Below are 27,402 nucleotides of genomic sequence, written 5' to 3'. Positions count from 1 at the left end.
CCAGTGCGGTATATGTCAGAGCTATATGAATAATTATGACTGGGGGGGGAGGGTTGGACAATAGAGTGTAAGCTCCTCTGGTACAGAGACTGATATGACTGGCTCAGTGTTCTCTGTACAGCACTGTGGTATATGTCAGAGCTATATACATGTATAATAGTGTTGACTGTGGTGGCCAACCCCAAAGGGACTGTCTAGTCCAGCCATTCTCAACCAAGGTTCCGTGGAACCCTGGGGTTCCTCCAGAGGTTGCTAGGAGTTCCTTTAGCTTTGGCTAATGAACTACCTTTGATGGTGCCTACATTGTTCAAGGTTCAGCATCACTTAGCAAAGCCAGCAGCAGGACACAAAATATATGTTTAGCTGTCTAAGCCCTTGTACACACGGTCGGATATTCCGACTGTGTGGGGTCTGCATCGGACTGTTTCCGTCAGAGTATCCGACGGACCAAGTTTACCAACTTGTTGGTAAAATTTTCCAACAAAATGCTCCGATTGGACATACTCCGATCATGTCGAGGGAATTCCGATCGGACAAAGTGCCACGCATGCTCAGATCAAATTCCTACACCAAAGCTATTGGCTACTAGCCTGAACGTAGTCCCGTCGTAACGAAATAACGTCATCACGTCGGATTTTCCAACAACTTTGTCCGACCGTGTGTATGCAACAGTTTCAGACAAAATCCGTCGGATTTGGTTGTCGGAATCTCTGACCGGGTGTGCAAGGGCTAAGGGTGGCATTCTGGAGTATAAGGGTCATTGTTCTATTGACCCCTGATGAATTGGTTTTAGCAAGGGTTCCTCGAGACTTTAAAAAAATGTTGGGGTTCCTCTAGGGTTAAAAATGTTGAGAAAGCCTGGTCTAGTCTCAAATTAGATTGAAAATCTTTCAGCCAGCTTGGAACGGTTTTCTGGAATCCCCCGTAATCTCATTCCTCCTGTCTGGCGGTATGGATACGGATATCTGGGCCGGTGGAGCTTTGCAGGAATAGAGCGGCTTCGGTTGGCATTTACTAAGCTCTGAGCGAGTTTATTGGTTTGAGCTCTGCAAATGCTCACTGAATTTACAGAGATTTGTGTTCCCAACCAGGCAAGAGCAAGTATATCAATCCAAAAAGATATTTTTTTACTTAGATATTATTAGATTGGGGGGAAAATTAGAAGCCCTGTGGAGTTTTTATACTTTCATCTTTGGGCTCCGTTAGAGGGATTTCCCCTCACTTCCTGTGGCAGTGACAACAGTTTTACCAGACAGGAGGTGAGTGAACAGCCAGACAGACACAAGGACATCATGCAACAAGGACTGGATACAATGTGACACGGTAGTCTCACGTTCTACAATCCTTGAGATATAGTCTACCTTTCACATTTGTGCGAACGTGACCAAAATCGTGCGCTTTTCCACAACACCGCCCTTTTGCAGAGACATTCATTCTTATTGGCACAAGCACACATCTGGGAGCACACGCGCCTAGACGCACGGTGCCACAGCACTACGCGTTCCAGCGCAGCAAGCTTTCTCAAAAGGGTTGCAGACTACTTTTGAGCTTCTCATGTGTAGGACAACCCACTGTAATGAATGTCCTGTTCTATATGCAACCAGGGCCAGGACTGCGGGCAGGCACCTGCCCCGGGTACTTTGTTGAAGGGATGCGCTGCCAAGTTGGCCGCTCCTGACCCAGTCCTTACTGCAGTGTCACTCCTGTCAGAAGGAGCAGTGGCCGATAGCTACTGCTGGAGGGAGGATTCGACTTTCTCCTTCCTCCAGCATGCATGGGGCAGAAAAGAGCCGAGACAAAGAACTGTCCTCAGTCTCAGCACCGCACTGCAGAGGAACGAGGGCAGACCGTTTGCCTCTTCCCATCAGGTGACTTGTTCCATGACCGGAGAGAGGAAAGTCATGCATACAGTACTGATTTCCCAGATCATAGGGGGGCGATGGAGAAGGGAAAATGTCTGATGTAAAGGGGGCACCCAATAAAAAAAAAAAAAAAAAAAAAAAAGGGCACCCTGATTTGCCATCTTCGCCCTGGGCGCTGGATTACCTTGTCCTGGCACTGCATGCAACACATGGAAATGTGTGGCACGGCATGTGCATTTCTTATACTGCCTTGGGCTCCATGCACAAAGGGCTGTTTTTTGGAAGTTTGGGCTTTTATTTTTTATTTTTTTAAACAGCTGATAAATTCCCCTCTACGTTATCCTATGTCTCTATTGACGTTTATCAGCAGTGGAGTTTATGGGTTGTTGTCTGAACAGCAAAGAAAAAAAAACGCGCTCAAGCGCCGTTTTTCCCGACCACCACAAAAATGCCTTTTTTTTTTTTTAAACATATATACACACACACACACAAATGTTAAACGCTCAAAAATGTGGCTCACCAGCATTTAACTTTTTTTCTTTCAATAGATCAAAATCCAGTGTGCCTGGAGCCTGAGGCTGCGCACACACACACACACCTTAAAATAACGTTATAAAAACGGCAGTAGCTTTGCAGGGAGTCTTTCAATGTTTTTTGAAATATCGTTAATCCCAGGGCCAGATTAACGTAGGGGCTATTGGAGCTGCAGCTCCAAGCCCCTACCTTAATATAGGCCCAGCAGGGTTGGATTGACTGCACTGCCATTGCCCTACTGATGCCGTCCACTGCCAAAAACCCAGCCCCAAATGCATTTTGAAAAAAAATTGTAAAAAAAATTATTTAAAAATGAAATAAAAATATTAAAAAAAAAAAAAAAAAAACTGCCCTACTGACACCATCCACTGCCCTTTACCAAAAAAAGCATTGTTGGAAAAAAAAAAGTTAAATTGTAACAAAATGAAATAAAAACAAAAATAAGAATGTAAACAATAAAAGATTGCAACAAATATTTTTTTTTCTTTTTTTTTTTTAAGTATATCATTTGGGCTCATTCACACTGGCTTTCTTGCACATACAGTGTAAATGAGCAGTTTGTTTAAAATACCTAATTTGTTTTAATAAAAAATGTTTGCATTTAATTTTATTTATTAACCATAAAAACAGCCCTTCAAAATCCTCAGGACCAGGCCCGTGATGCTCTTAATCTGGCCCTGGTTAATCCGCATTTGTTTTTTATCCATTGACAAAAAAAAAAATGCTGGTGAGCCACGTTTATCAGAATTTATGAGCCTTTGGAGTTTTCCGTGGTCAGAAAAATGACTCCTGAATGGGATTTTATGGCGTTCAGAAAACAGCCCATATACTCCACTGCTGATAAACATCCAAAAACATCCCATGGACACATAGGATAACAGAGGGGAGTTTATGGGTCGTTAAAAAAAATAAAAAAATAAAAATAAAAACCCACACACCACGCCCAAACTCCCAAAAATGGCAGTTTTGAGCTCCAGTGTGCACGGAGGCTTAGGCCCCTTCCACATGGGGTGGAGTCAGTTTACTGATCCCCCATTCCCCGCTGAGCGGGCAAAAGACTGGTCCATGTCTGCTCCGTTTATGCAGAGACACAGCCCGCTCCCCTCTATGGGCGGTTGGCTGTAAACAGACCATTGGTCCGTTTACACCAGACTGCCATCCGATTGGTCAGATGGGATGATGTCTATGGGTGAAAACTGGCAAAACCTAAATTATTCATTCTAGTAATATACAGTTGGGAAGGATCTCAGACAATATAGTTGATGGTAGATAAAGGAGCGCGTACAATCAGATTGTATAGCGTGTGGTCAGCCTAGCAATCCATTTCAAAAGGAAAAAAATAAAAAATAATAAGTATAAATTTAACAGAAATAAAAATCGAATGGAGCAAACTGAATGGAGCACTTGGGACGTTTTCCTGCCATCACGCAACAAAGATCAGAAACACGGCACACTCGGCTCTTCTCAGGACATAATTGGTGCACACCGTCTTCACAAAGGGCTTATAGCACCGCTCCAAGCTGGAAGCTTCAAGAGCTCCCGGCCGGTACTCAGAACACAGGCATTCGAGTGCCACCACTGCCTATGAGCATAGTACATACCCTAACAAATAAAAATTAAAAAAAAGTGTAAAAATGTAAATAAATAAAAAAGTAATGGTCGCTGCATTTTTGCTCGCACATCAATTGCCTGTAAACATGCATAAAAACAGTCAAATGCATGCAAATGTGCATGAAAATAAACTCAGTCGGCTTGCAGTTTCTGATGTGAATGGTCCCTTACCCAGTAAGACCCCAGGATCATACAGGAACACACTGCCCTTTTACATTAATTCTTAATGGCACAACCACACACACCTAGAGGAGGAGTGGTGCCACATTCCTACGCGTTTCAGCGCAGAAAGATTTCTCGGAGACTTCTTTAACCATTTCTCATACGTAAGGACAACCCACCAGTGGCGGCCTGTCCATACAGGACGCAGGGGTGCCACCCCCTAATCTACATGCAGGGCATCAGACACATGGATTCCAATGAGTTGTTTTTTTTTGTTCTTTTAAGCACATGATTAGAGCCAGAGCACTGCACCCCGAGCCCACCCACTTGTGTGACATTAGCAAATATTTGCCATTGTCTTCCAGATTCTCCACTCACCCAATCAGGAAGAAGCTCCTGAGACACAATTGCCCACAGAGTCATAGAACTCCCAATCGTGTCTCAGGACTGACTCCCTGTTCAGCCCGGGCAAGAGAACGGCCCGGGGGCTTCAATCCCCGCCTTCTAATGTTAAAGTTTGCTCTCCGCCTTCTCGTCTGTTTAAATCTGGGGGGGGTCTTCGGTGTTCTTGCAGCGATCTCCGCTTTTCCTTTCTGCTGTTTGTTTCCCACAGGGGTGGTTGCTTGCAGCAAATGCTGCCTTCCCGCCTGGGGGGAGGGGTTGGTTGGTGTTAGTTTGCCACCCCCGAAATATTTAGCACCAGCTGCCACTGCAACCCACTGAAATTAATGGGCTGTACATGCCACCAGGGCAGGGACTAAAAGAGGGCCCCCCCCCCCCCCCCCCGAGCAGGCACCTGCCCTTGGTGCTGTGTTGGGGGGCTCCCCTTCTTTTCACAAGGGGGCCCCCCCCCCTCTCCAGGACCTGAGCATGCCCCCCCGGCCATTCATCCCACCCCTTACTGAAGGGAAGGACTGCAGTGTCACGCCTGTCAGAAGGAGCAGTGGCCAATAGCTGCTGTTGGAGGATTCGGCTTCCTCCTCTCTCCATCCTGCATGGGGTGGAAAAGAGCTGAGACAGAGAACTGTCCTCAGTCTCAGCGCGGCTGTGCTGATGGAGGGTGGATTGGGTCATTCCTTCTCAAATGAAACTCCAGTCTAAAGCTTCTCACATTGAATGCAGTGGGTAGTTAGGACCTTGGGTAGTGTTTTACTGCTGCCTGTCTCCCCATCACCGACTTTTCCCTGCACTTCCTGTCCCCAGTGACAGAACAGGAAGTAAGGGAAAACCACCCAACAGTGGTTACCATAACAGGTTTCCCCAATATTAGACTTCCCTACTATTCCTGTTCCACTGTAAAACAGTAAGATTTCTCATCTTCTTTGATTTTGGGGTCACTAGTTCAAAATTTTCAAATTGCCTGAATTGTGGCCATGCATATTTATTTTCCATGCATGTTCGGAGGTGCAGATTATGGTTTCTTGGTGCTCCCAGGGGCTGGAGAGCACTTACACTGCCTGACAGACACATTTATCATCCGATTTCCCTCATTGCAAAGAGCAATTTGCCTGTCAGCGCCCATATGTGAACAGGGGCAGCCATGCATTTAAGCGTCAGGCCCCTAAGCAGGCCGGGCCAAACTGTACACCCCAGCTGTCAGGAAACATATGCCCTACTGGCATACTGGGACCTGTAGTGCCTCAACAGCAGTAGCCTCCAAAGCTCAGAAATGCCCAGGCCCTGCAGAGAAGGGGGGGGGGGGGGGAACGCCCAGGCCCTGCAGAGAAGGGGGGGGGGGGGAACGCCCAGGCCCTGCAGAGAAGGGGGGGGGGGGGGAACGCCCAGGCCCTGCAGAGAAGGGGGGGGGGGGAACGCCCAGGCCCTGCAGAGAAGGGGGGGGGGGGGAACGCCCAGGCCCTGCAGAGAAGGGGGGGGGGGGGGGAACGCCCAGGCCCTGCAGAGAAGGGGGGGGGGGGGGAACGCCCAGGCCCTGCAGAGAAGGGGGGGGGGGGGGGGAACGCCCAGGCCCTGCAGAGAAGGGGGGGGGGGGGAACGCCCAGGCCCTGCAGAGAAGGGGGGGGGGGGGGAACGCCCAGGCCCTGCAGAGAAGGTGGGTGGGGACGCCCAGGCCCTGCAGAGAAGGTGGGTGGGGACGCCCAGGCCCTGCAGAGAAGGTGGGTGGGGACGCTCAGGCCCTGCAGAGAAGGTGGGTGGGGACGCTCAGGCCCTGCAGAGAAGGTGGGTGGGGACGCTCAGGCCCTGCAGAGAAGGTGGGTGGGGACGCTCAGGCCCTGCAGAGAAGGTGGGTGGGGACGCTCAGGCCCTGCAGAGAAGGTGGGTGGGGGGGGGGGGAACGCCCAGGCCCTGCAGAGAAGGGGGGGGGGGGGGGAACGCCCAGGCCCTGCAGAGAAGGGGGGGGGGGGGGGAACGCCCAGGCCCTGCAGAGAAGGGGGGGGGGGGGAACGCCCAGGCCCTGCAGAGAAGGGGGGGGGGGGGGGAACGCCCAGGCCCTGCAGAGAAGGGGGGGGGGGGGGAACGCCCAGGCCCTGCAGAGAAGGGGGGGGGGGGGGAACGCCCAGGCCCTGCAGAGAAGGGGGGGGGGGGGGGAACGCCCAGGCCCTGCAGAGAAGGGGGGGGGGGAACGCCCAGGCCCTGCAGAGAAGGGGGGGGGGAACGCCCAGGCCCTGCAGAGAAGGGGGGGGGGGAACGCCCAGGCCCTGCAGAGAAGGGGGGGGGGGAACGCCCAGGCCCTGCAGAGAAGGGGGGGGGGGGGAACGCCCAGGCCCTGCAGAGAAGGGGGGGGGGGGAACGCCCAGGCCCTGCAGAGAAGGGGGGGGGGGAACGCCCAGGCCCTGCAGAGAAGGGGGGGGGGGGGAACGCCCAGGCCCTGCAGAGAAGGGGGGGGGGGGAACGCCCAGGCCCTGCAGAGAAGGGGGGGGGGGAAACGCCCAGGCCCTGCAGAGAAGGGGGGGGGGGGAACGCCCAGGCCCTGCAGAGAAGGGGGGGGGGGGGGGGAACGCCCAGGCCCTGCAGAGAAGGGGGGGGGGGGGAACGCCCAGGCCCTGCAGAGAAGGTGGGTGGGGACGCTCAGGCCCTGCAGAGAAGGTGGGTGGGGACGCTCAGGCCCTGCAGAGAAGGTGGGTGGGGACGCTCAGGCCCTGCAGAGAAGGTGGGTGGGGACGCTCAGGCCCTGCAGAGAAGGTGGGTGGGGACGCTCAGGCCCTGCAGAGAAGGTGGGTGGGGACGCTCAGGCCCTGCAGAGAAGGTGGGTGGGGACGCTCAGGCCCTGCAGAGAAGGTGGGTGGGGACGCTCAGGCCCTGCAGAGAAGGTGGGTGGGGACGCTCAGGCCCTGCAGAGAAGGTGGGTGGGGACGCTCAGGCCCTGCAGAGAAGGTGGGTGGGGACGCTCAGGCCCTGCAGAGAAGGTGGGTGGGGACGCTCAGGCCCTGCAGAGAAGGTGGGTGGGGACGCTCAGGCCCTGCAGAGAAGGTGGGTGGGGACGCTCAGGCCCTGCAGAGAAGGTGGGTGGGGACGCTCAGGCCCTGCAGAGAAGGTGGGGACGCTCAGGCCCTGCAGAGAAGGTGGGGACGCTCAGGCCCTGCAGAGAAGGTGGGGACGCTCAGGCCCTGCAGAGAAGGGGAACACACACACACACACACACACACACCACCCAATTATAAAAAGATTAGAGCACACAAAGACCAACATTCCGATCATCGGATTGTAGAGACGATCCCTGGAACTTGGACAATGTTCTCCTAATGGCTCATACACACTAACAGATATTCTGCTGATTTTTTTCCTTTCAGATTTACCAAAACCATGTAGTAGAAGGGCCGGGCTGATTGCATACAAATTGAAACTCCTAAGGTGTGACCTCATATTATATGTTTTTGGTAAATCTGAAGGAAAAACTCAAACAGAAAAACTGATAGTGTGTATGGGGCTTTAGAGATGATGCAACACAATTATGGGCGGGCTGCAACACGTTCAGGACACCCCACCATTCAATTTAAATTCCTGAGCTGACTGAGGGCCACAACTATGGAGTTTAGGGGCCCCCCCTGTAGGCTACAGACAGCAGTCTGACATGCCTGGTCTAGATGGAAGGGTTGGAGGATCTATGCACACAGCTCCAGCTGGTGTGGAACTACAACTCCTACTCCACTTGGCTGGGACTTGTAGTGCCTCTTAAACTTGAGGCTGGCTGAATCAGACAACTTGGAAAGGTCGGGTCATTATGCGGCGATAACTTATACAATGTAACATTCCGCCAACTTCCCCCATAGACAAATCTGTGGATTCCTGAACACAATGTAACAAAAGAGCTTCTACAACGTAACAATCAGGAACCTTCCTGTAGATAAAATGCCATGAATTAAAAAAAAAAAAAAAAACCTGAGGGAAATTCCATCCAATAAACCGAATTATTACTTCCTAAAAGGAAGTCAGAGGGAAGAATTCTGATCCTGGAAGATCACGCGGGATACACGAAACAGCTCAATCATTTCCTGGAGACAAGTCAGGCAAGGATGGCCAAGAACTAGCAGAGAACACACAGGAGCCATGGAACAGCTCAATCATTTCCTGGAGCCATGGATGGAAACAATGTAACATTTCCACCAGGACAACCACAACTGTGGGGGCGATCATGTAACAAGGACTGGAAACATGTTAGTCTCACTTCCTAGAATCCGGGAGATTTAGTGACTTCCAAAAACAGAAAGTAACAAGAAAAGTATACAATGGAACATGAATAAGAAAAAAGAAATGCAAGTGTGTTACATTGTATCCAGATTCTTTTTTTTTTTTTTTGGAAGTCCTATTATATTGTATCTAGTTCTTGTTTTTTGTGTCTTGGAAGTCACTACATCTCCAGAATTATAGGAAGAGCAATTTGTTTGCATCATATGGAGTGAGACGAATATTGGTTACATTGTATCCTAATCTTGTCATTTTGTTGGAAATCACCAACTCCCCTGGATCAGAGGAAGCAAAAACCATTTGTTACACTATCGAGTTCTCTCCATTATGTCACTGATGCAAACTCCTTTTAGGAAGCAAGACCAACACGTTACATTGTATACGGTTCTTGTCATTTTGTGTTGTAGAAGTCACTAAAGCTCCAAAATTGTAGAAAGTAAACTCAACTTGTTACATTTGTATCCAATTCTTGTTCCTTTGTGGCCCCGATGTCACCAAAAGGTTCTAGAATATAGATAATGGGGAGGTGCAACAATAATTATTATTATAGCACCTCCTATTATCTATATTCTAGAACAATTTGGTGACATCAGGGACACAAAGGAACAAGAATTAGATACAAATGTAACAAGTTGTGTTTACTTCCTACAATTTTGGAGCTTTAGTGACTTCTACAACACAATGTAACAAGAACTGGATACAAAAATAATATTATTCCAGTTTGTTTTTGTTGTGTCTTGGACATCGCTACATCTCCAGAATTATAGGAAGAGCAATTTGCTACATTGTATCATTTGGATTATAGGAAGCGAGACTCGTATTGGTTACATTGTATCCAAATATTTATTTTGTTTTTTTGGAAGTCATCAACTCCCCTGGATTATAGGAAGTAAGAGCAAGTCTTTGGATCGAAGAAAGTAGGATTTAGGCTGTCCATACACACACACGGTCGAATTTCAAACTTTTTTCAAAATTTTATTTTTTTGTGATCGGATGGCGCCACCATTGATTTTTCGAAATTCGGCCAACCAAGCCTTCAATTTCACCTCCTGTTACTACAGAAAATAATTTTTGTGGCCGGGAATCTTTTCTCTCCATAAATCTTTTCTTGCACACACACACACACACACGTTTTTTTTTTCCTATTACATTTCTCGCACGATTCGCCCATCATCGATTAGAAAATAGTTTTTTTAAAGAAATTTCCAACATGTCCGATTCCTCAAAATTTGATTGCCGCACGAAAATCGTCTGTTGCCGCAGCCCACTAATGGTGCGAAATTTGTACAAAAATTCTTAAATATGATTTTCTAAAAAAAAATAAAAATAAAAAAAAATTCTTACGATATTCAAACCGTGTATGGCTGGCACAACACCTTACATTGTATCCAGTCCTTGTTACATTGTGTTGTAAAAGTTGCCAAGTCTTTAAAATCCTAGGAAGTAAAAATCAATGTTACATTGTAACCCCCGACATCCAACGTTCTGGAAAATAGGAGGTGCAACTAAAAATAATAGTTGCACCTCCTATTAGGCAGAACATTTGCTGACCACAGGGCCAAAAAAAAAAGGAACAACAATGTAACAAACTGATTTTACTTCCTAGAATTATGGAGTTTTAGTGACTTCTACAAAGTTACAAGAACTGGATACAATGTAACATGCAAGTCTCAATCCATTAGAATCAGTGATAGAAGGGGTGAAATATAAACAAGAACTAGATACAGTGTAAAAAAAAAAAAAAAAAAATAAGTTTTTACTTCCACAATCCAGGAGAGTTTATGATATCCAAAAGAACTAAGATTTGGATACAATGTAACCAATATTAGTATCACTACCTATAAGCCAAAAGATACAATGTAACAAATTGCTGTTACGGCCTATAATTCTGCAGACGTAGCCACTTCCAAGACACAAAATAAAACAAGACCTGGATACAATGTATCATTACAGTATTATTCTCACATCCAATCATCCATAAGATCTGGTGACACCGGAGACACCAAGTAACAAGAACTGAATACAATGTAACATGTTAATACATGAGATTTGGTGACAAAAAAATAAATAAAATTAAAAATTTAAGAACTGGATACAATGACTGCTTATAATCCAGGAAATGTAAGTGGCATTGAGGGCACAAAGCAACAAGATTTGGATACAATGTAACACAGCTGAGTATTGTCCAGGATGCACAAGTTTTCGTTTTAATAAGGCTTTGGGGGTCCCCCCCCCCCTTCTTCTAAGGTCCAAGTAATACTATTGCAATGTAACAAGTTAGTCTCACTTTATAGAACCCAGAAGATTTATGGCCTTCAGAGACACCAAGTAAGAAGGACTGGATACAATGTAACAAGATTAGTCTCACCACCTATAGTCCAGAAGATTTAGGGACATTAGAGACACCCAGTAAGAAGAGCTGGATACAAAGTAACAGGTTAGTTTCACTTAATGTAATCCAGGAGGTTTAGAGACACCAAGTAAGGAGAACTGGATACAATGTAACAATATAAGTCTACCTACAATCCAGAGGATGTAATAATAATTATTATTAATTTATATAGTGCCAACAGTTTTAGACACCAAGGAGGACTGGATACAATGTAACACTATTAGTCTCACTACCTATATTCCAGAAGATTTTGCGACTTTAGAGACACCCAGTAACAAGGGCTGGGTACAATGTAACAATGTAGTAGGTTGGTGTCCCTTCTTCATAATCCAGGAGGATATTTAAGAAGACAAAGTAACAAAAATCTGTATGTAATGAAACAAGTTAGTTTGGACTTCTCTAAATCCAGAATAAACGTATGAACATCGGTGATAAAAACAACAAGGACTGGATACAATGTAACAAGCTGGTCTCACCTACTATAAAACAAAAAGGACTGGCTATACTGTAAAACATGAGCCCAAGCCAAGAGATTTAGTGACACCAGGAACACAATGTAACAAGTTAGTTTGACTTCTGGAAATCCAGAATATTTAGGAACATCAGTGATAGAGGTAGCAAGGACTGGATACAATGTAACATATTGTTATTCCTATCCAGGGGGATCTGGTGACCCCAGAGAAACAAAAAACTAACAAGGACTGGATACAATGTAACATGCTAGTTTGAATTCTCTAAATCCAGAATATATGGGAACATCCGTGATAAAAATAAATAAAATCAAACCAACAAGGATTGGATACAATGTAACAAGTCTGTTCAATCCAAGAGATTTAGTAACACCAGGGACAATGTAACAAGGATTGGATACAATGTAACAAGGATTGGATACAATGTAACAAGGATTGGATACAATGTAACAAGGATTGGATACAATGTAACAAGTCTGTCCAATCCAAGAGATTTAGTAACACCAGGGACAATGTAACAAGGATTGGATACAATGTAACAAGGATTGGATACAATGTAACAAGGATTGGATACAATGTAACAAGTCTGTCCAATCCAAGAGATTTAGTGACACCAGGAACAATGTAACAAGGGCTGCAGACAATTCTATAACAGTTCTCAGACACAAAGGAACCCTCATCTGATACAATGTAACACGCCAGGGACAATCACCCACCTTAGAGCACAGCAGGATGAGAAGGGTTGCCAAGTTCCCCGTGACACCCATGGTGACTGTAGGTTTCCCTTCCGAGTCAGGACAGCTGGGGGCCAAATCCGGGGGCCACAACTCGTGCAGCTCCTCAATCTGAGACTCGTGCAGGGTGGGCTCAGTCCCTGCACATAGCGCTGGCAATCCAGGGGTTAATGGGGGGATTGAGCTCCAGGGATGGATGGATGGAGGGGTCTGAGCTCTGCTCCTGGCTGGGAATGAGGGACACCCCCTGACTGCTCAGCCTTTACATATAGTCATGAAAGAGAGGAGTGAGGCAGGGAAGGGGGGAGGGAGTTTGTAGGATGGTGATTGGAGGAAGGGGGGGGGGGGGGGAGAGCAGGAGAGGAGACAATGGAGACTTAACCCTTTCCTGACTGACGTCTTAACCCCTCCACTGCTGAACCTGCCCCAGGTCATCCTCAGTCTATTGTCTCTGCAGATCAGACAAGGGGTGGGAGACTTTCTGCTGTCTGTCTGGGAGGAAGGTCATCTCTCCATCTGTCTGAGAGCCTCTGATCGGCAGCAGATTGCCAGCTCTTGGGCTCACAGGAGCCGCTTATAGTGAGCGTTCCATCTGCAGACATGTCTGTAGGCCTCCCCGACCTTCCCGACATCCCTCGCCCAACTTCCTGCAAATCTGATGCTTTGAGTGCAATATATTATTAGAAGGACCATTTATCGTCGCTTTTTATTATCGTGGCATCATCGATTGGAATAAAATTTTGCGCTTTTGGAGCAACTGTCCCCCTATGGGGTGACATACATGAGTAGCAGCGATTAATCGCTCGCGATTGCTTTGTGTGCATCGCGCCACGCGATCGCCGCAGGTAGTCGCTGGCTGTGCGAACCGCCGCAAAAAGCTGTGGCCGCCAGCAGCCTGTCATCGACTCGTACGGAGCTATTCGCACACATTTGCCGATTCCAGATACAGCCAATCGTTTGCAGATCACTGCTGCTGGAAATCGCAGTGTGTGTGCTTCAAAAGTGCGCAATTCATCGACATGCAGTGCGTGTATTTCACTTCTTACACCCCATACACACTTTTTCAGCCGGAAAGTCCGATAGAGCCCACACACGATCGGATTTTCCGACAACATAATCTGATCGGACTTTTTCCATCAGAATTTTCGACCTTGTGTATGGGGCATTAGAGTCTCAACTTCTATGCAATCCAGCAGGCCCTCGCGCTACATGGTTTTGGTAAACCTGAAGACAAAAATCTGCAGAAAATCTAATAGTGTGTATGGGGCTTTAGGGGGCCATTTCTTTTTAAAAGTGTCATGATTGAACGATTTATAGCCATCGACCGTTACTCCTTGTACCACTTCAAATGGGCAATTTATAGTAATCACCTTGATTGAGTGATTTGTAGTGATCGATCGCTACTCCCCAGGACCTTATTAATGGGGTGATTTATAGCGATTTAGTGATGTGATTGAGCGATTTGTAGTCATCGACTGTTATTCGTAGGACCATATCAAAGTGGGGATTCATAGAGATCAATGTGATTGAGCGATTTGTAGTCATCGTCAGTTACTCCTAGGCAGTGGCGGCTGGGCGGGTTCCAAACAAACTGGAAAAAAAACCCCATCAATTACAGTCACTGTGCCCATTAAACACAGCCACTGTGCCCATCAAACGCAGCCACTATGCCCATCAAATGTAGCCACTATGCCCATCAAATGTAGACATTGTTCCCATCAAACGCAGCCACTGTTCCCATTAAACACAGCCACTGTGCCCATCAAACGCAGCCACTATGCCCATCAAATGTAGCCATTGTTCCCATCAAACGCAGCCACTGTGCCCATAAAATGTAGCTAACATGCCCATCAAATACAGCCACTGTGCCCATCAAATGTAGCCACTATGCCCATCAAATGTAGCCATTGTTCCCATCAAACGCAGCCACTGTGCCCATAAAATGTAGCCAACGTGCCCATCAATACAGCCACTGTGCCCATCAAACGCAGCCACTGTGCCCATAAAATGTAGCTAACGTGCCCATCAAATACAGCCACTGTGCCCATCAAATGTAGCCACTGTGCCCATCAAACGCAGCCACTGTGTCCATCAAATACTGCCACTGTGCCACCAACCGCAGCCACTGTGCCATCAAATGCAGCCACTGTGCCCATCAAAGCTGCCTCTGTGCCCATCAAAGCTGCCACCGTGCCCATAAAATGTAGCCAATGTGCCCATTTAATACAGCCACTGTGCCCATCAAATGTAGCTACTGTGCCCATCAAACGCAGCCACTGTGCCCATCAAACGCAGCCACTGTGCCCATCAAACACAACCACTGTGCCCATCAAATGTAGCCACTGTGCCCATCAAACACAGCCACTGTGCCCATCAAACGCAGCCACTGTGTCCATCAAATACTGCCACTGTGCCATCAAACACAGCTACTGTGCCACCAACCGCAGCCACTGTGCCATCAAACGCAGCTAGTGTGCCCATCAAACGCTGCCACTGTGCCATCAAACGCTGCCACTGTGCCATCAAACATAGCCACTGTGCCATCAAACACAGCCATTGTGCCCATCAAACGCTGCCACTGTGCCATCGAACGCTGCCACTGTGCCCATCAAATGCTGCCACTGTGCCATCAAACACAGCCACTGTGCCACCAACCGCAGCCACTGTGCCATCAAATGCAGCCACTGTGCCCATCAAAGCTGCCACTGTACCCATCAAATGCTGCCACTGTGCCATCAAACGTAGCCCTAGGACCATATCAAAGGGGGGATTCATAGGCATCAACGTGATTGAGCAATTCATAGTCATTGACCGCTACTCCTAGGACCATATAGAAGGGGCAATTTATAGCGCTCAGCATGATCGAGTGATCTATAGTCCTCAATCGCTACTCCTAGGACCGTATCAAAGGGGGATGCCTAGTGATCAACTTGATTGACCATATAAAAGGGGCAATTTATAGGACCGTATCAAAGGGTGGATGCATAGTGATCAACTTGATTGAATAATTCATAGCAGTCAAGGTGATTGAGCGATTTATATTCATCAACCGCTATTCCTAGGACCATATCAAAGGGGCGATTTATAGTGATCAATGAGTTTGATGAATTTATTGTCATCAACTGCTACTCCTTAAGTGACATCAAATGACATCAATTGTTTTTTAAAGACTCTTTTACACTCTGAAGAGCAATTTGGGTATAGACAGCTTTTCAGAGGGCATTTGACTGTTGAAGGCCTCACCATGGCCTGATTTAACCCTATAATGTCGCATTACTGTGCATTGCACGTGGTTGTGGCTCGGCCACATTGAGCTTCTTGTCAAACTCTGCACCTCAAGTTAGAGGTGCCGCGAAGCAAAGCATTGCGACTGCGGCATTGTGCAGCCCCTTACAGCTGTTATTTTACAGTTTAGGTGAGTGGCTGGGGGGAGGGGCGGTAAAACCCCAGCTGGGCTGCCTGATTTTACCTCCCCCCTAGCCACCTATCTGAAAGAGACATAAAGCAGTTTCTCATGTTGGGCCAATTCAGACCTCGGAGTCTTGGTGCGTTGGGTTACCACACGTGCAATGCATTAATCGGCCCATTCCAATAAATCGATTGGCAATGCCCAAGCATCCAAAAAAACATGCCCAATGCGTAATAACACATCATCAATCTCTCCCCTCATGCCCGGGTTCTAGGTGTGATCCTAGACTCTGACCTGTACTTTCATCCCCAAATCCAATCACTGTTTAAAGCTTGTAGACTTCATCTCCGTAACATCTCTAAAATTCACCCCTTTTTAACAAATGAAACCACCAAGTTCCTCATTCACTCCCTCGTTATCTCTCACCTTGACTATTGAAACTCCCTTCTCATAGGCCGACCTCTCCAAAGGCTCCTCCCCTCTTCAGTCTATCACGAATGCTGCTGCCAGACTCATCTACCTTACCATTCAGTGTCCTCCAACCCTCTCTACCAATTCCTTCACTGGCCTCCATTCAGTGTCCTCCACTCTTCACTGCCAATCCCTCCACTGGCCTCCATTCAGTGTCCTCCACTCTTCACTGCCAATCCCTCCACTGGCCTCCATTCAGTGTCCTCCACTCTTCACTGCCAATCCCTCCACTGGCCTCGATTCAGTGTTCTCCACCCCTCTCTACCAATCCTTACACTGGCCTGCATTCCGCGTCCTCCACCCTCCCTGCCAATCCCTCCACTGGCCTCCATTCCGTGTCCTCCAACCCTCTCTACCAATTCCTTCACTGGCCTCCATTCAGTGTCCTCCCCCCTCCCTGCCAATCCTTAAACTGGCTTCCATTCAGTGTCCTCCACCCTTCTCTGCCAATCCCTCCACTGGCCTCCATTCAGTGTCCTCCACTCCTCTCTGCCAATCCCTCCACTGGCCTCCATTCAGTGTCAACCACCCCTCTCTGCCATTCCCTCCACTGATCTCTATTCATTGTTCTCCATCCCTCTCTGCCAGTCAGCCCACTGGCCTCCATTCAGTGCCCTCCACCCCTCTCTATAAATCCCTCCATTGGCCTCCATTCAGTGTCCACCACCCCTCTCTGCCAATCCCTTCATTGTCTTCCGTTCAGTGCCCTCCACCCCTCTCTGCCAATCCCTCCACTGGCCTCCATTCAGTGTCCACCACCCCTCTCTGCCAATCTCTTCATTGGCCTCCATTCAGTCTCCTCCGCCCCTCTCTGCCAATTCCCCCAATGGCCTCCATTTAGTGTCCTTCACCCCTCTCTGCCAATTCCTCCACTGGCCTCCATTCAGTGTCCTCCAACTCACTCTACCAATCCCTCCACTGGCCTCCATTCTGTGTTCTCCAGCCTCCCTGCCAATCCATACAATGGCTTCCATTCAGTGTTCCCCCCCCCCCCTACCAATCCCTCCAATGGCCTCCACTAAATGTTCTCTACCCCTCTCTGCCAATCCCTTCATTGGCTTCCATTCAGTGCCCTCCACCCCTCTCTGCCAATCCCTCCACTGGCCTCCATTCAGTGTCCACCACCCCTCTCTGCCAATCTCTTCATTGGCCTCCATTCAGTCTCCTCCACCCCTCTCTGCCAATTCCCCCAATGGCATCCATTTAGTGTCCTTCACCCCTCTATGCCAATCCCTCCACTGGCCTCCATTCAGTGTCCTCCAACCCTCTCTACCAATCCCTCCACTGGCCTCCATTCAGTGTCCTCCAGCCTCCCTGCCAATCCATACACTGGCTTCCATTCAGTGTCCTCCCCCCCCCCCCTCTACCAATCCCTCCAATGGCCTCCACTAAATGTTCTCCACCCCTCTCTGCTAATTCCTCCAATGACTTCTATTTAATGTCCTCCACCCCTCTCTGCCAATCCTGCCACTGGCCGCCATTCATTGTCCTCCACCCATCTCTGCCAATCCCTCCACTGTCTTCCATTCAGTGTCCCCCACCCCTCTCTACCAATCCCTACACTGGCCTCCATTCAGTGTCCTCCACCCCTCTCTGCCAATCCCTCCACTGGCTTCCATTCAGTATCCTCCACCCCTCACTGCTAATCCCTCCTCTGGCCTCCATTCAGTGTCCTCCACCCCTCTCTGCCAATCCCTCCACTAATCTCCATTCAGTGTCTACCACCCTTTTCTACTAATTCCTCCACTAGCTTTCATTCAGTGTCCTCCACCCCTCTCTGCTAATCCCTCCGTTGGCCTCTATTCAGTATCCACTACTCCTCTCTGACAATCCATTCATTGGTTTCCGGTCAGTGTCCTCCACCCCTCTCTGCCAATCCCTCCACTGGCCTCCATTCAGTGTCCCCCACCCCTCTCTACCAATCCCTACACTGGCCTCCATTCAGTGTCCTCCACCCCTCTCTGCCAATCCCTCCACTGGCTTCCATTCAGTATCCTCCACCCCTCACTGCTAATCCCTCCTCTGGCCTCCATTCAGTGTCCTCCACCCCTCTCTGCCAATCCCTCCACTAATCTCCATTCAGTGTCTACCACCCTTTTCTACTAATTCCTCCACTAGCTTTCATTCAGTGTCCTCCACCCCTCTCTGCTAATCCCTCCGTTGGCCTCTATTCAGTATCCACCACTCCTCTCTGACAATCCATTCATTGGTTTCCGGTCAGTGTCCTCCACCCCTCTCTGCCAATCCCTCCACTGGCCTCCATTCAGTGTTAACCACCCCTCTCTGCCAATCCCTCCACTGGCCTCCATTCATTGTCCTCCACCCATTTCTGACAATCCCTCCACTGTCTTCCATTCAGTGTCCTCCAACCATCTCTACCAATCCTTCCACTGGCCTCCATTCAGTGTTAACCACCCCTCTCTACCAATCCTTCCACTGGCCTCCATTCAGTGTCCTCCACCCCTCTCTACCAATCCTTCCACTGGCCTCCATTCAGTGCCCTACACCCTCCCTGCCAATCCCTACTCTGGCTTCCATTCAGTGTCCTCGACCCTCTCTGCCAATCCCTCCACTGGCCTCCATTCAGTGTCCTCCACCCTTCTCTGACAATCCCTCCACTGCTACACCATGCAAATTTGTGGTCACTCGGCACCAAGGCCCACCCGCCGAGAGGCCCCATATTTACCTGCGGCTGGCGCCAAGAAGTTAAAAACTCACATGATCATAAACCCCCCTCCTGCCATCCTAAACCCCTTAAGGGGAGGCGCCGGCTCCAAGGCGTCAATGCTTTTTTAATGCAATTTATGTAGTTTTGGAGGTGTCTGTTGTCATTCAGGAGAAACAAGCACTGTGATTTTGATGCGTTCCCCACTGGGTTTCCATTGAAGTCGATGAAACCAAAAACGCAACCTGCTGCAGGAAAAAAAAAAAAAAAGTCCCTGACCCTTTAAAAAGAAAACGCAGGGATGGGAACGCGACTTATAAAAAACCATGTTAAATGGGCTGTAGTGCATTTCTGGAAAGCTGAAAACGCACTGAAAAATGCACAGGTGTGAACCAAGCCTACAAAGCATTTGCCTGGGTGCAAACACATCTCAATAGGACGGGCTGCGTCCAAAGAAATGCGATGCAGCCTCAGACCTGTCATCCACACGGCACCATTGAGGTGAATGGGGGATCTGCAGGCTTGCATTTCAGATGCATGGGGTGCGCAGGGTAACGCAGGATTTCCCCTGCGGTCCGCTGACGCTTACAGTATATATATGGTAGTGAATGCGACCGAATTTGCGTCAGACTGATGACAAGACACAAGTCCACAAAGTCCAACAGTTGTGGTCAAGAGGAGGCAGATAAACCCCATCCCCACCCCCTGGGGCCACTACGGCCAATTCTGCCTCAGTGGCTGGGTGGGAAATCTTTATATATTTTTTTACCTTTTTTCCAAGTGCTAATAATCACAATCTAAGATTTCTATCCCCTTTCGATAACCCCCCGATCTCTCCCAGGCTGTCCATGAGGGCCGAATTACTGGCCTGGTCAGGATGAAAGGGCTCCTCCACCATTATCTCCCCTTGTGATCTCATTGTTTGATGTTGAATGGTTTGTAGAGGATGTGACTCTATTATTATGGACTATTTGTCCCCCCTCTGGGTAGAGGAAGCCCATTCAGGATGTGGTCTCCCGGTGGGGGGTGGTCTTCACCTTGAGGGTCTTGGCTTGACCAATAAAAGGTGCTTCTGCTGGATCTCCATTGTTGTTTATTGCAGGTTTTTTTTTTTTTTACAAACCACCTTGTAATGTGTACGCTTCATAAAAGTCTCAAATCTCTGAGTTTTATCACTTCTTCTACTGAAACCCTCCACCGCCACTCCCCCCCCCCCCCCCACACTGCCCATGGGGGGGATTAAAGGGCCAATAAAGCCTAACTAAGAGCTTATACTAGAGAGCCATGAATACTGCTGGCATCTGTATCTGGAAAAGTCTGAGATCTCAGCCCATTGATGGACAAAACGATCGTATTGGGGGGGGCATTCCTTGACGCGCAACTTGCTTAATCCCAGTAGGGGCTTATTCCCATCATTCAAGATGAATGGGCCGCCAATGCCCCAAAAAAACCCAGCATGGGTCACCTGTGGCAGCAGACTGCAATGCACCTTACTGCGTTGGCCCCCGTTGCGCTCCGCTGCAATGTATGCCCATCAGTGAGGTGCATTGGGGTGCCATTCTGAATAAATTGCACCACATTGCACCAATGCATGCAACACTAAGGCCCTGCTGAAGAATAATTTTGCATACAGAGGTGATTGACAGGCGGCAAGGAGGCAATGCGATGTCTCCTCACTGCCTGTTTTAACCCTATTTTTGCTGGCAAACGGGCCTCAACCGTGTGCATTGCATGCAGTTTGCAGTGCTTCCCCATTCGCTTGAATGGGTCATGTTTGGCCAATCGTGACACGTTAGATAGGCGCAGGCCGTAGCGGCATGTAAAAAAACCCCCGCATCTGCTGCCCATTTCAGCACAAAGGCCTTATTTACGTACGCAGTTTGGAATTGCCCCATTTCTGGCCACGCTTCCACATTGCGGCAAAACTGACGACACGCGTTTGGCCGTTATTCTTAATAGCACTCCAAATGCGGCTCTGCCGCAATCATCTTGCAGCGATTGTGGCCACCACCAAAAAAAAAGGAGCTTTGCGTTTCGCCACGATTACGATATTTTTAAATGTGAATGGAGCCTCACACTTGGGATAGCACCCTCTCGTTATTTGCTCATTTTTTGCAGCGGCACCATTCCTTTTGAACGGGCCTCCCTCCTTGCCATAAAATGCGTGCAAAGAAGCTCATGTACTGGATTTTGCCACTGAATCGGTGCGTTTGGACTTTTTGGCTGAAAAATAAGAAATAATGCCACTGCAAGCACATTTGCTGTGATTCCGAGATGCTGAAATGCCAATGGGGCCTCACACTTGCAAAGGCACCCTCACATATTTTGTGCCTTTTTGGGTGTTTTTGTAGCGGCTCCAAAAATGTGCCAAATCAGCAGTCAGGCACGTTTTGCCGCATAATAAGAAATACTGGTGCCGCAAACATATTGCGCATTTTGACGCAATTTCAATAATGGGGCCTTACACTTGCGAATGCACCCTCGCGTCTTTTGTGCCTTTTTGTGCTTTTTTTTGTTCCACTCCAAAAATGCGCCAAAGAAGTTTACGTCTTTTACGGCTTTTTGTGCGTTTTTGTAGCGGCACCATTTATTTTGAATGTGTCTCTCTCCACTTCAAAAATGTGCCAAAGAAGCAGTCAAGATGCGTTTGGCCTTGTGCATTTTGCGGCAAAATAAAAAATATTTGCACCGCAAGCACAATGCACATTTTGCCGCCATTCCGATGTGCTCAAACATGAATGGGGCCTCACACTTGCGAATGCACCCTTTGCGTCTTTTTGTCCCTTTTTGGGCGTTTTTGTGTCGGCACCATTCATTTTGAATGGGCCTTCCTCCGATCCAAAAATGCGCCATAGAAGCAGTCAGGGGCGTTTGGGCTCGAGCGTAAAATTAGAAATGATGGCACTGCAAGCACATTGCGCATTTCGCTGCAATTCCGGTGTGCTCAAATGTGAATGGGGCCTCACACTTGCGAATGCCTTATTGGACGTTTTTGGAGAGGCGCCGTTCATTTTGAATGGGCATCCCTCCGATCCAAAAATGCACCAAGGAAGCTGGCGCACCAAATTTTGGGGTGTTTAGTGTTGCGCATTTTGCCGCAATTTTCACGTGTTTTATCATGGCAAAATCGCATCATGTTTGGGGTGCCATTAAGAAATAATCTCACCACAAGCATTATTGTGCTGCAGTTCTTCACCCTGCCTTGCGATTTGCGGCAAGGACCCCAGCGGGGGTCCCTGTGATCAGCTGCAAGTAGGCAGCCCCATTGAAAGCAATGGGAGATTGCCAACTCTCGCAGCTAATGGCCCCCACTTGCATGTAATCGCTCCTGCTGCACTGACCTGCGGGTGATCGGCCGGGGTGTGGACTGCTTGCACCCAGGGCTGATTACTTGCATGTAATTGCTGCTGCGTGCGGGTGCAATTTCTTTCAATGGGGCTGCCTACTCTCCGATAATGGGGGGGGGCCCTGATAGGGCCAGGGCAGGGGTGTGCAGAAAGGGACGACTTCCCTGGGTACAGCGTGTATTGTAGGGATGGGGGCACCGCAAGTACCTACTACTATAAGGCTGACAGGAGTAGTGACAGCGGCATCACTACTTCTGTCAGCCCAGCGCTAGAACCTGGCAAGGAAAGGAGGAGAGAGCCGGGAGGTGGTGCAGGCTGTGCTCTCTCTCCCCCTCCTCCTAATATGCTCACACATAATGAAGGGGGGGGGCAATGTGCCATCTTTGCGCTGGGCACTGGATAATCTTGTCCCGGCACTGATGCACCCTAACACGTTTCATATTCGGGTGCTGGAGGGGGAAGGTGAATGGAGGAGGGGATCGCACTCAGTCACAGTCCAGTGAGCAAGAGGGCGACATAAAGAGATGGAAGCTGCCACAGGGAATAGTGGTGTCACCCACTCACTATGGTGTCACCCACAGACTATACTCTGTGAGCTTCTCACAATGTGCATTAGAAGCTGCAGCAAGTAAGACAGAGCCCCGCCCTCAATTACTAGCTGAAGGACAACCAGCATCATCTAGCCCAAGGCTCCTTCAGACTTTAGAGGAGCTGGACTGTGTGAAGGTCCTGAAATCAGTGGGGGGAAAAAACAATGCCCCAGCTTTGGCATCAGTGGGAGGAATTGTTGGTGTCATTGGGGGTAATTATGTCCCGTTGTTGGTGTCATTGGGGGTAATTGAGTGCCATTGTTGGTGTGATTGGGAGGATTGTGCTCCATCGTTTCTGTCAGTGGGAGGAATTGTGCCCCATTGTTGGTATCATTGAGAGGAATTGTGCCCCTTTGTTGGTGTCATTCGGCTCCATTGTTGGTGCCATTGGGGGGAAATGAAAAAAATCATCAGAAAAAAATTGTGCCTATTGTTGGTGTCATTGGGGGTGGAATTGCGCTCCATTGTTGCTGTCATTGGGGGGAAATTGTGCTCTATTGTTGGTTTATTTGAGAGGAATTATGCCCCTTCATTAGTGTCATTGGGCTCCATTGTTGGTGTCATTTTGGGGAATTGTGCTCATTCATTGATGACTTTGGCTCCATTGTTGGTGTTATTTGGGGTAATTGCCCCCCTTCATTGGTGACATTGGGCTCCATTGTTGGTGTCATTTAGGGAAATTGTGCCCCATTCATTGTTGACATTGGGCTCCATTGTTGGTATCATTTGGGGGAATTGTGCCCCTTCATTGGTGACATTGGGCTCCATTGTTGGTGTCATTTGGGGGAATTGTGCCCCTTCATTGTTGACATTGGGCTCCATTGTTGGTATCATTTGGGGGACTTATGCCCCTTCATTGGTGACATTGGGCTTCATTGTTGGTGTCATTTGGGTGAATTGTCTCCCTTCATTGGTGATATTAGGCTCCATTGTTGGTGTCATTTGGGGGAATTATGCCCCTTCATTGGTGTCATTGGGCTCCATTGTTGGTGTCATTTGGGGGAATTATGCCCCTTCATTGGTGAAATTAGGCTCCATTGTTGGTGTCATTGGGCTCCATTGTTGGTGTCATTGGGAGGAATTGTGCCCGGATGGCTGGATAAAAGCGAGCATCTGGCCCCCCGGGCTCGACTCCGGGGATCACTGACCTAGCCCTCTCTTTTCCAGCCTGACTGTCCCTGGCTCCGCCCCTTTCATTTTATTGGATTTCAGTTCTTTTAATCATAAAGGCTCAGCATCATTTGTGGGTGTTACCTATGCAAATGCAGCCTGCCTCGGAACGCCCACTCCTCCAGGACTCACACCCACCCATCAATGCATTTTAAAATTTGCATGACTCCTCCCATGAGCCCGCCCACTGCTTCCATCAGGACTGAGAGCTCTTGAGTACTGAGACAGGGTGTGTTATCTTTGGTCTCTCTGAGGACTACAGCACACCTCCCCCCCATATTAGGGAGATGAGGGGGTGGGGTTATTCTGCAGCCCTGCCGTAGTGCGACAACGCTACTCCTCCATAGAATCAGTGCAGGGAGTGAACATCATCACCCTGGGACAAGAAGTGCGTTACTGGCAGGATCTCCACATGAAAATAAGGGGGAAAAAATCCTAAAACAGAAAACGAATGCAGCCACCACATCTGAGGATTGGTAAACTGCAATCTATTACATTTTTCCGGAGTTTAGATACAATTTAATAAAATTGAATTGAATATTAAAGGCGGAATGGTGGCGGGGGCTCCCCGGGGCCACACAGGAGGATACAGGAAATCGGAAATGTCTTATTGTAGTTTCTGCTTTTACTGGCTGCCATGAAAAAGTATTCATACCCCTTGACATTTCCCACATGTAGTCATGTGACAACCAAATACATAAATGTATTTTATTGGGATTTTATGTGATGGACCAACACAAAGTGACACATAATTGTGAAGTGGAAGGAAAATGATAAATGATACAAATAAATATATGAAAAGTGTGGGGGAGGGGCATTTGTATGGCGCCCCCCGGAGTCAATACTTTGTAGAACCCCCTTTCTCTACAAGTCTTTTTGGGGGTGTCTCTACCAGCTTTGCACATCTAGAGAGGACATTTCTGCCCATTCTTCTTCTTTGTAGAATATCTCAGGCTCTGTCAGATTGGATGGAGAACGTCTGTGATCAGCAATTTTCAAGTCTGGCCACAGATTCTCAATGGGATTTAGGTCTGGACTGTGACTGGGTCATTCTAACACATGAATATGCTTTGATGTAAACCATTCCATTGTAGCTCTGGCTGGATGTTTCGGGTCGTTGTCCTGCTGGAAGGTGAACCTCCGCCCCGGTCTCAAGTCTTCTGTAGACTCCATCAGGTTTTCTTCTAAGATTGCCCTGCATTTGTCTCCATCCATCTTCCCATCAACTCTGACCAGCTTCCCTGTCCCTGCTGAAGAAAACCATCCCCACCACAGGATGCTGCCACCACCATGTCTCACGGTGGGGATGGTGTGTTCAGGGGGATGGGCGGTGTTAGTTTCCCCCACACATAGCGTTTTGCTTTTAGGCCATAAAGTAGAATTTTGGTCTCCTCTGACCAGATCACCTTCTTCCACATGTTTGCTGCCCCCTCCCCCACATGGCTTCTCACAAACTACAAACAGGACTTCTTATGACTTTCTTTCTCCAATGTCTTTCTTCTTGTCACTCTTCCATAAAGGGCAGATTTGTGGAGAGACGACTAATAGTTGTCCTGTGGACAGATTCTCCCCCCTGAGCTGTGGATCTCTGCAGCTCCTCCAGAGTTACCATGGACCTCTTGGCTCTTCTCTGATGAATGCTCTCCTTGCCCGGCCCGGTCAGTTTAGGTGGACGGCCATGTCTTGGTAGGTTTGCGGTTGTGCCCATACTCTTTCCATTTTCCAAAGATGGATTGAACAGAGCTCCGTGAGATGGTCAAAGCTTGGGAGATTATTTTATAACCTAACCCTGCTTTATACTTCTCCACAACTTTATCCCTGACCTGTCTGCTGTGTTCCTTGGCCTTCATGATGCTGTTTGTTCACTTAGGTTCTCTGACAAACCTCTGAGGGCTTCAAAGAACATCTGCATTTATACTGAGATTAAATGACACACAGGTGGGCTCTATTTACTAATTAGGTGACTTCTGAAGGCAACTAGATTTTAGGGGTATCAAAGTAAAGGGGGTGAATACAAATACCCCCCCTTCCCCCCCCACACTTTTCACATATTTATTTGTATCATTTATCATTTTCCTTCCACTTCACAATTATGAGCCACTTTGTGTTGGTCCATCACATAAAATCCCAATAAAACACATTTACGTTTTTGGTTGTAACATGACGAAATGTGGGAAATCTCAAGGGGTATGAATACTTTTTCAAGGCCCTGTATGATTTGAGTGTAAAAGATAAAAGAAGATTTCTGTCCCGGGACTCTGTGATCTCCATTCCAAATCCCACTCTGCCCCCCCCCCCCCCCCCGGAGACCACAGAGAGGCATTTTCTCATTGTTTACCCCATCTGGGTAGACGGAGGTCTCAGCTGCCCAAACACAACGTGTGAAAATTACAGGGAGGGAGAAGCTGGGAACCCACAAAGCAAACACACAACATGGTGGAGAGCGGGCGGGCGGGCGGGCGCGGGGGTACATAGGGAAGGGGGGTGGGGCAAGGCAGGAAGAGGGACCCAAGGGGGGGGGGGGCAGTTTTATTTCATCACTTTATTTGGGAGATATCAGATATTTGGGAGATATATCACCTGTACACCGGGCCACTCTGTATGAGGGAGGAAAGTCAGGAATAAAGATTTTTATTCTGGTTATTCAAGTGTATTTTATTAATATTAAGTGTATTCTAATAACCACAATGATTATAATAATATTTATTAAAATGTATCCTAATAATAACATTTATTAAAGCGCAATATAATAATAACAACAACAATAATAATGGCAATAATAATAATAATATTTATTACAATGTATCTTAGTATGAATAATATTTATTAAATTGTGTTCTAATAATAATAATCATTATGATGAGAATAATATTTATTAAAATGTATCCTAATAGTAACATTTATTAAAGCGCTATATAATAATAACAACAACAATAATAATGGCAATAATAATAATAATATTTATTACAATGTATCTTAGTAGGAATAATATTTATTAAATTGTGTTCTAATAATAATAATCATTATGATGAGAATAATATTTATTAAAATGTATCCTAATAATAACATTTATTAAAGCGCAATATAATAATAACAACAACAATAATAATGGCAATAATAATAATATTTATTACAATGTATCTTAGTATGAATAATATTTATTAAATTGTGTTCTAATAATAATAATCACTGTGATGAGAATAATATTTATTAAAATGTATCCTAATAATAACATTTATTAAAGCGCATTATAATAATAACAACAATAATAATAATGGCAATAATAATAATATTTATTACAATGTATCTTAGTAGGAATAATATTTATTAAAGTGTGTTCT

At 47.6% G+C, this 27,402-nt stretch overlaps 1 protein-coding gene across 2 annotated transcripts in view; it reads right to left on the bottom strand.

The window, feature by feature from the left end:
• The window catches only part of LOC143997750 (tumor necrosis factor receptor superfamily member 16-like), a 43,743-nt gene extending 31,069 nt beyond the window's left edge, over positions 1–12,674 (bottom strand). For both annotated transcript variants that reach the window (XM_077493541.1, XM_077493542.1), the window contains exon 1: positions 12,392–12,674. In XM_077493541.1, the coding sequence (XP_077349667.1) occupies positions 12,392–12,442 (51 nt within the window). In that variant the 5' untranslated portion in view covers positions 12,443–12,674. The remainder of the gene's footprint in view (positions 1–12,391) is intronic.
• Between the last annotated feature and the right edge of the window lie 14,728 nt (positions 12,675–27,402).

Source organism: Lithobates pipiens, unplaced genomic scaffold (genome assembly GCF_037356315.1).
Source record: "Lithobates pipiens isolate NorthernLeopardFrog02 unplaced genomic scaffold, aLitPip1_a1.2 Scaffold_19, whole genome shotgun sequence".
NCBI lineage: Eukaryota > Metazoa > Chordata > Amphibia > Anura > Ranidae > Lithobates > Lithobates pipiens.
This window is presented reverse-complemented; position numbering and strand designations above follow the sequence as displayed.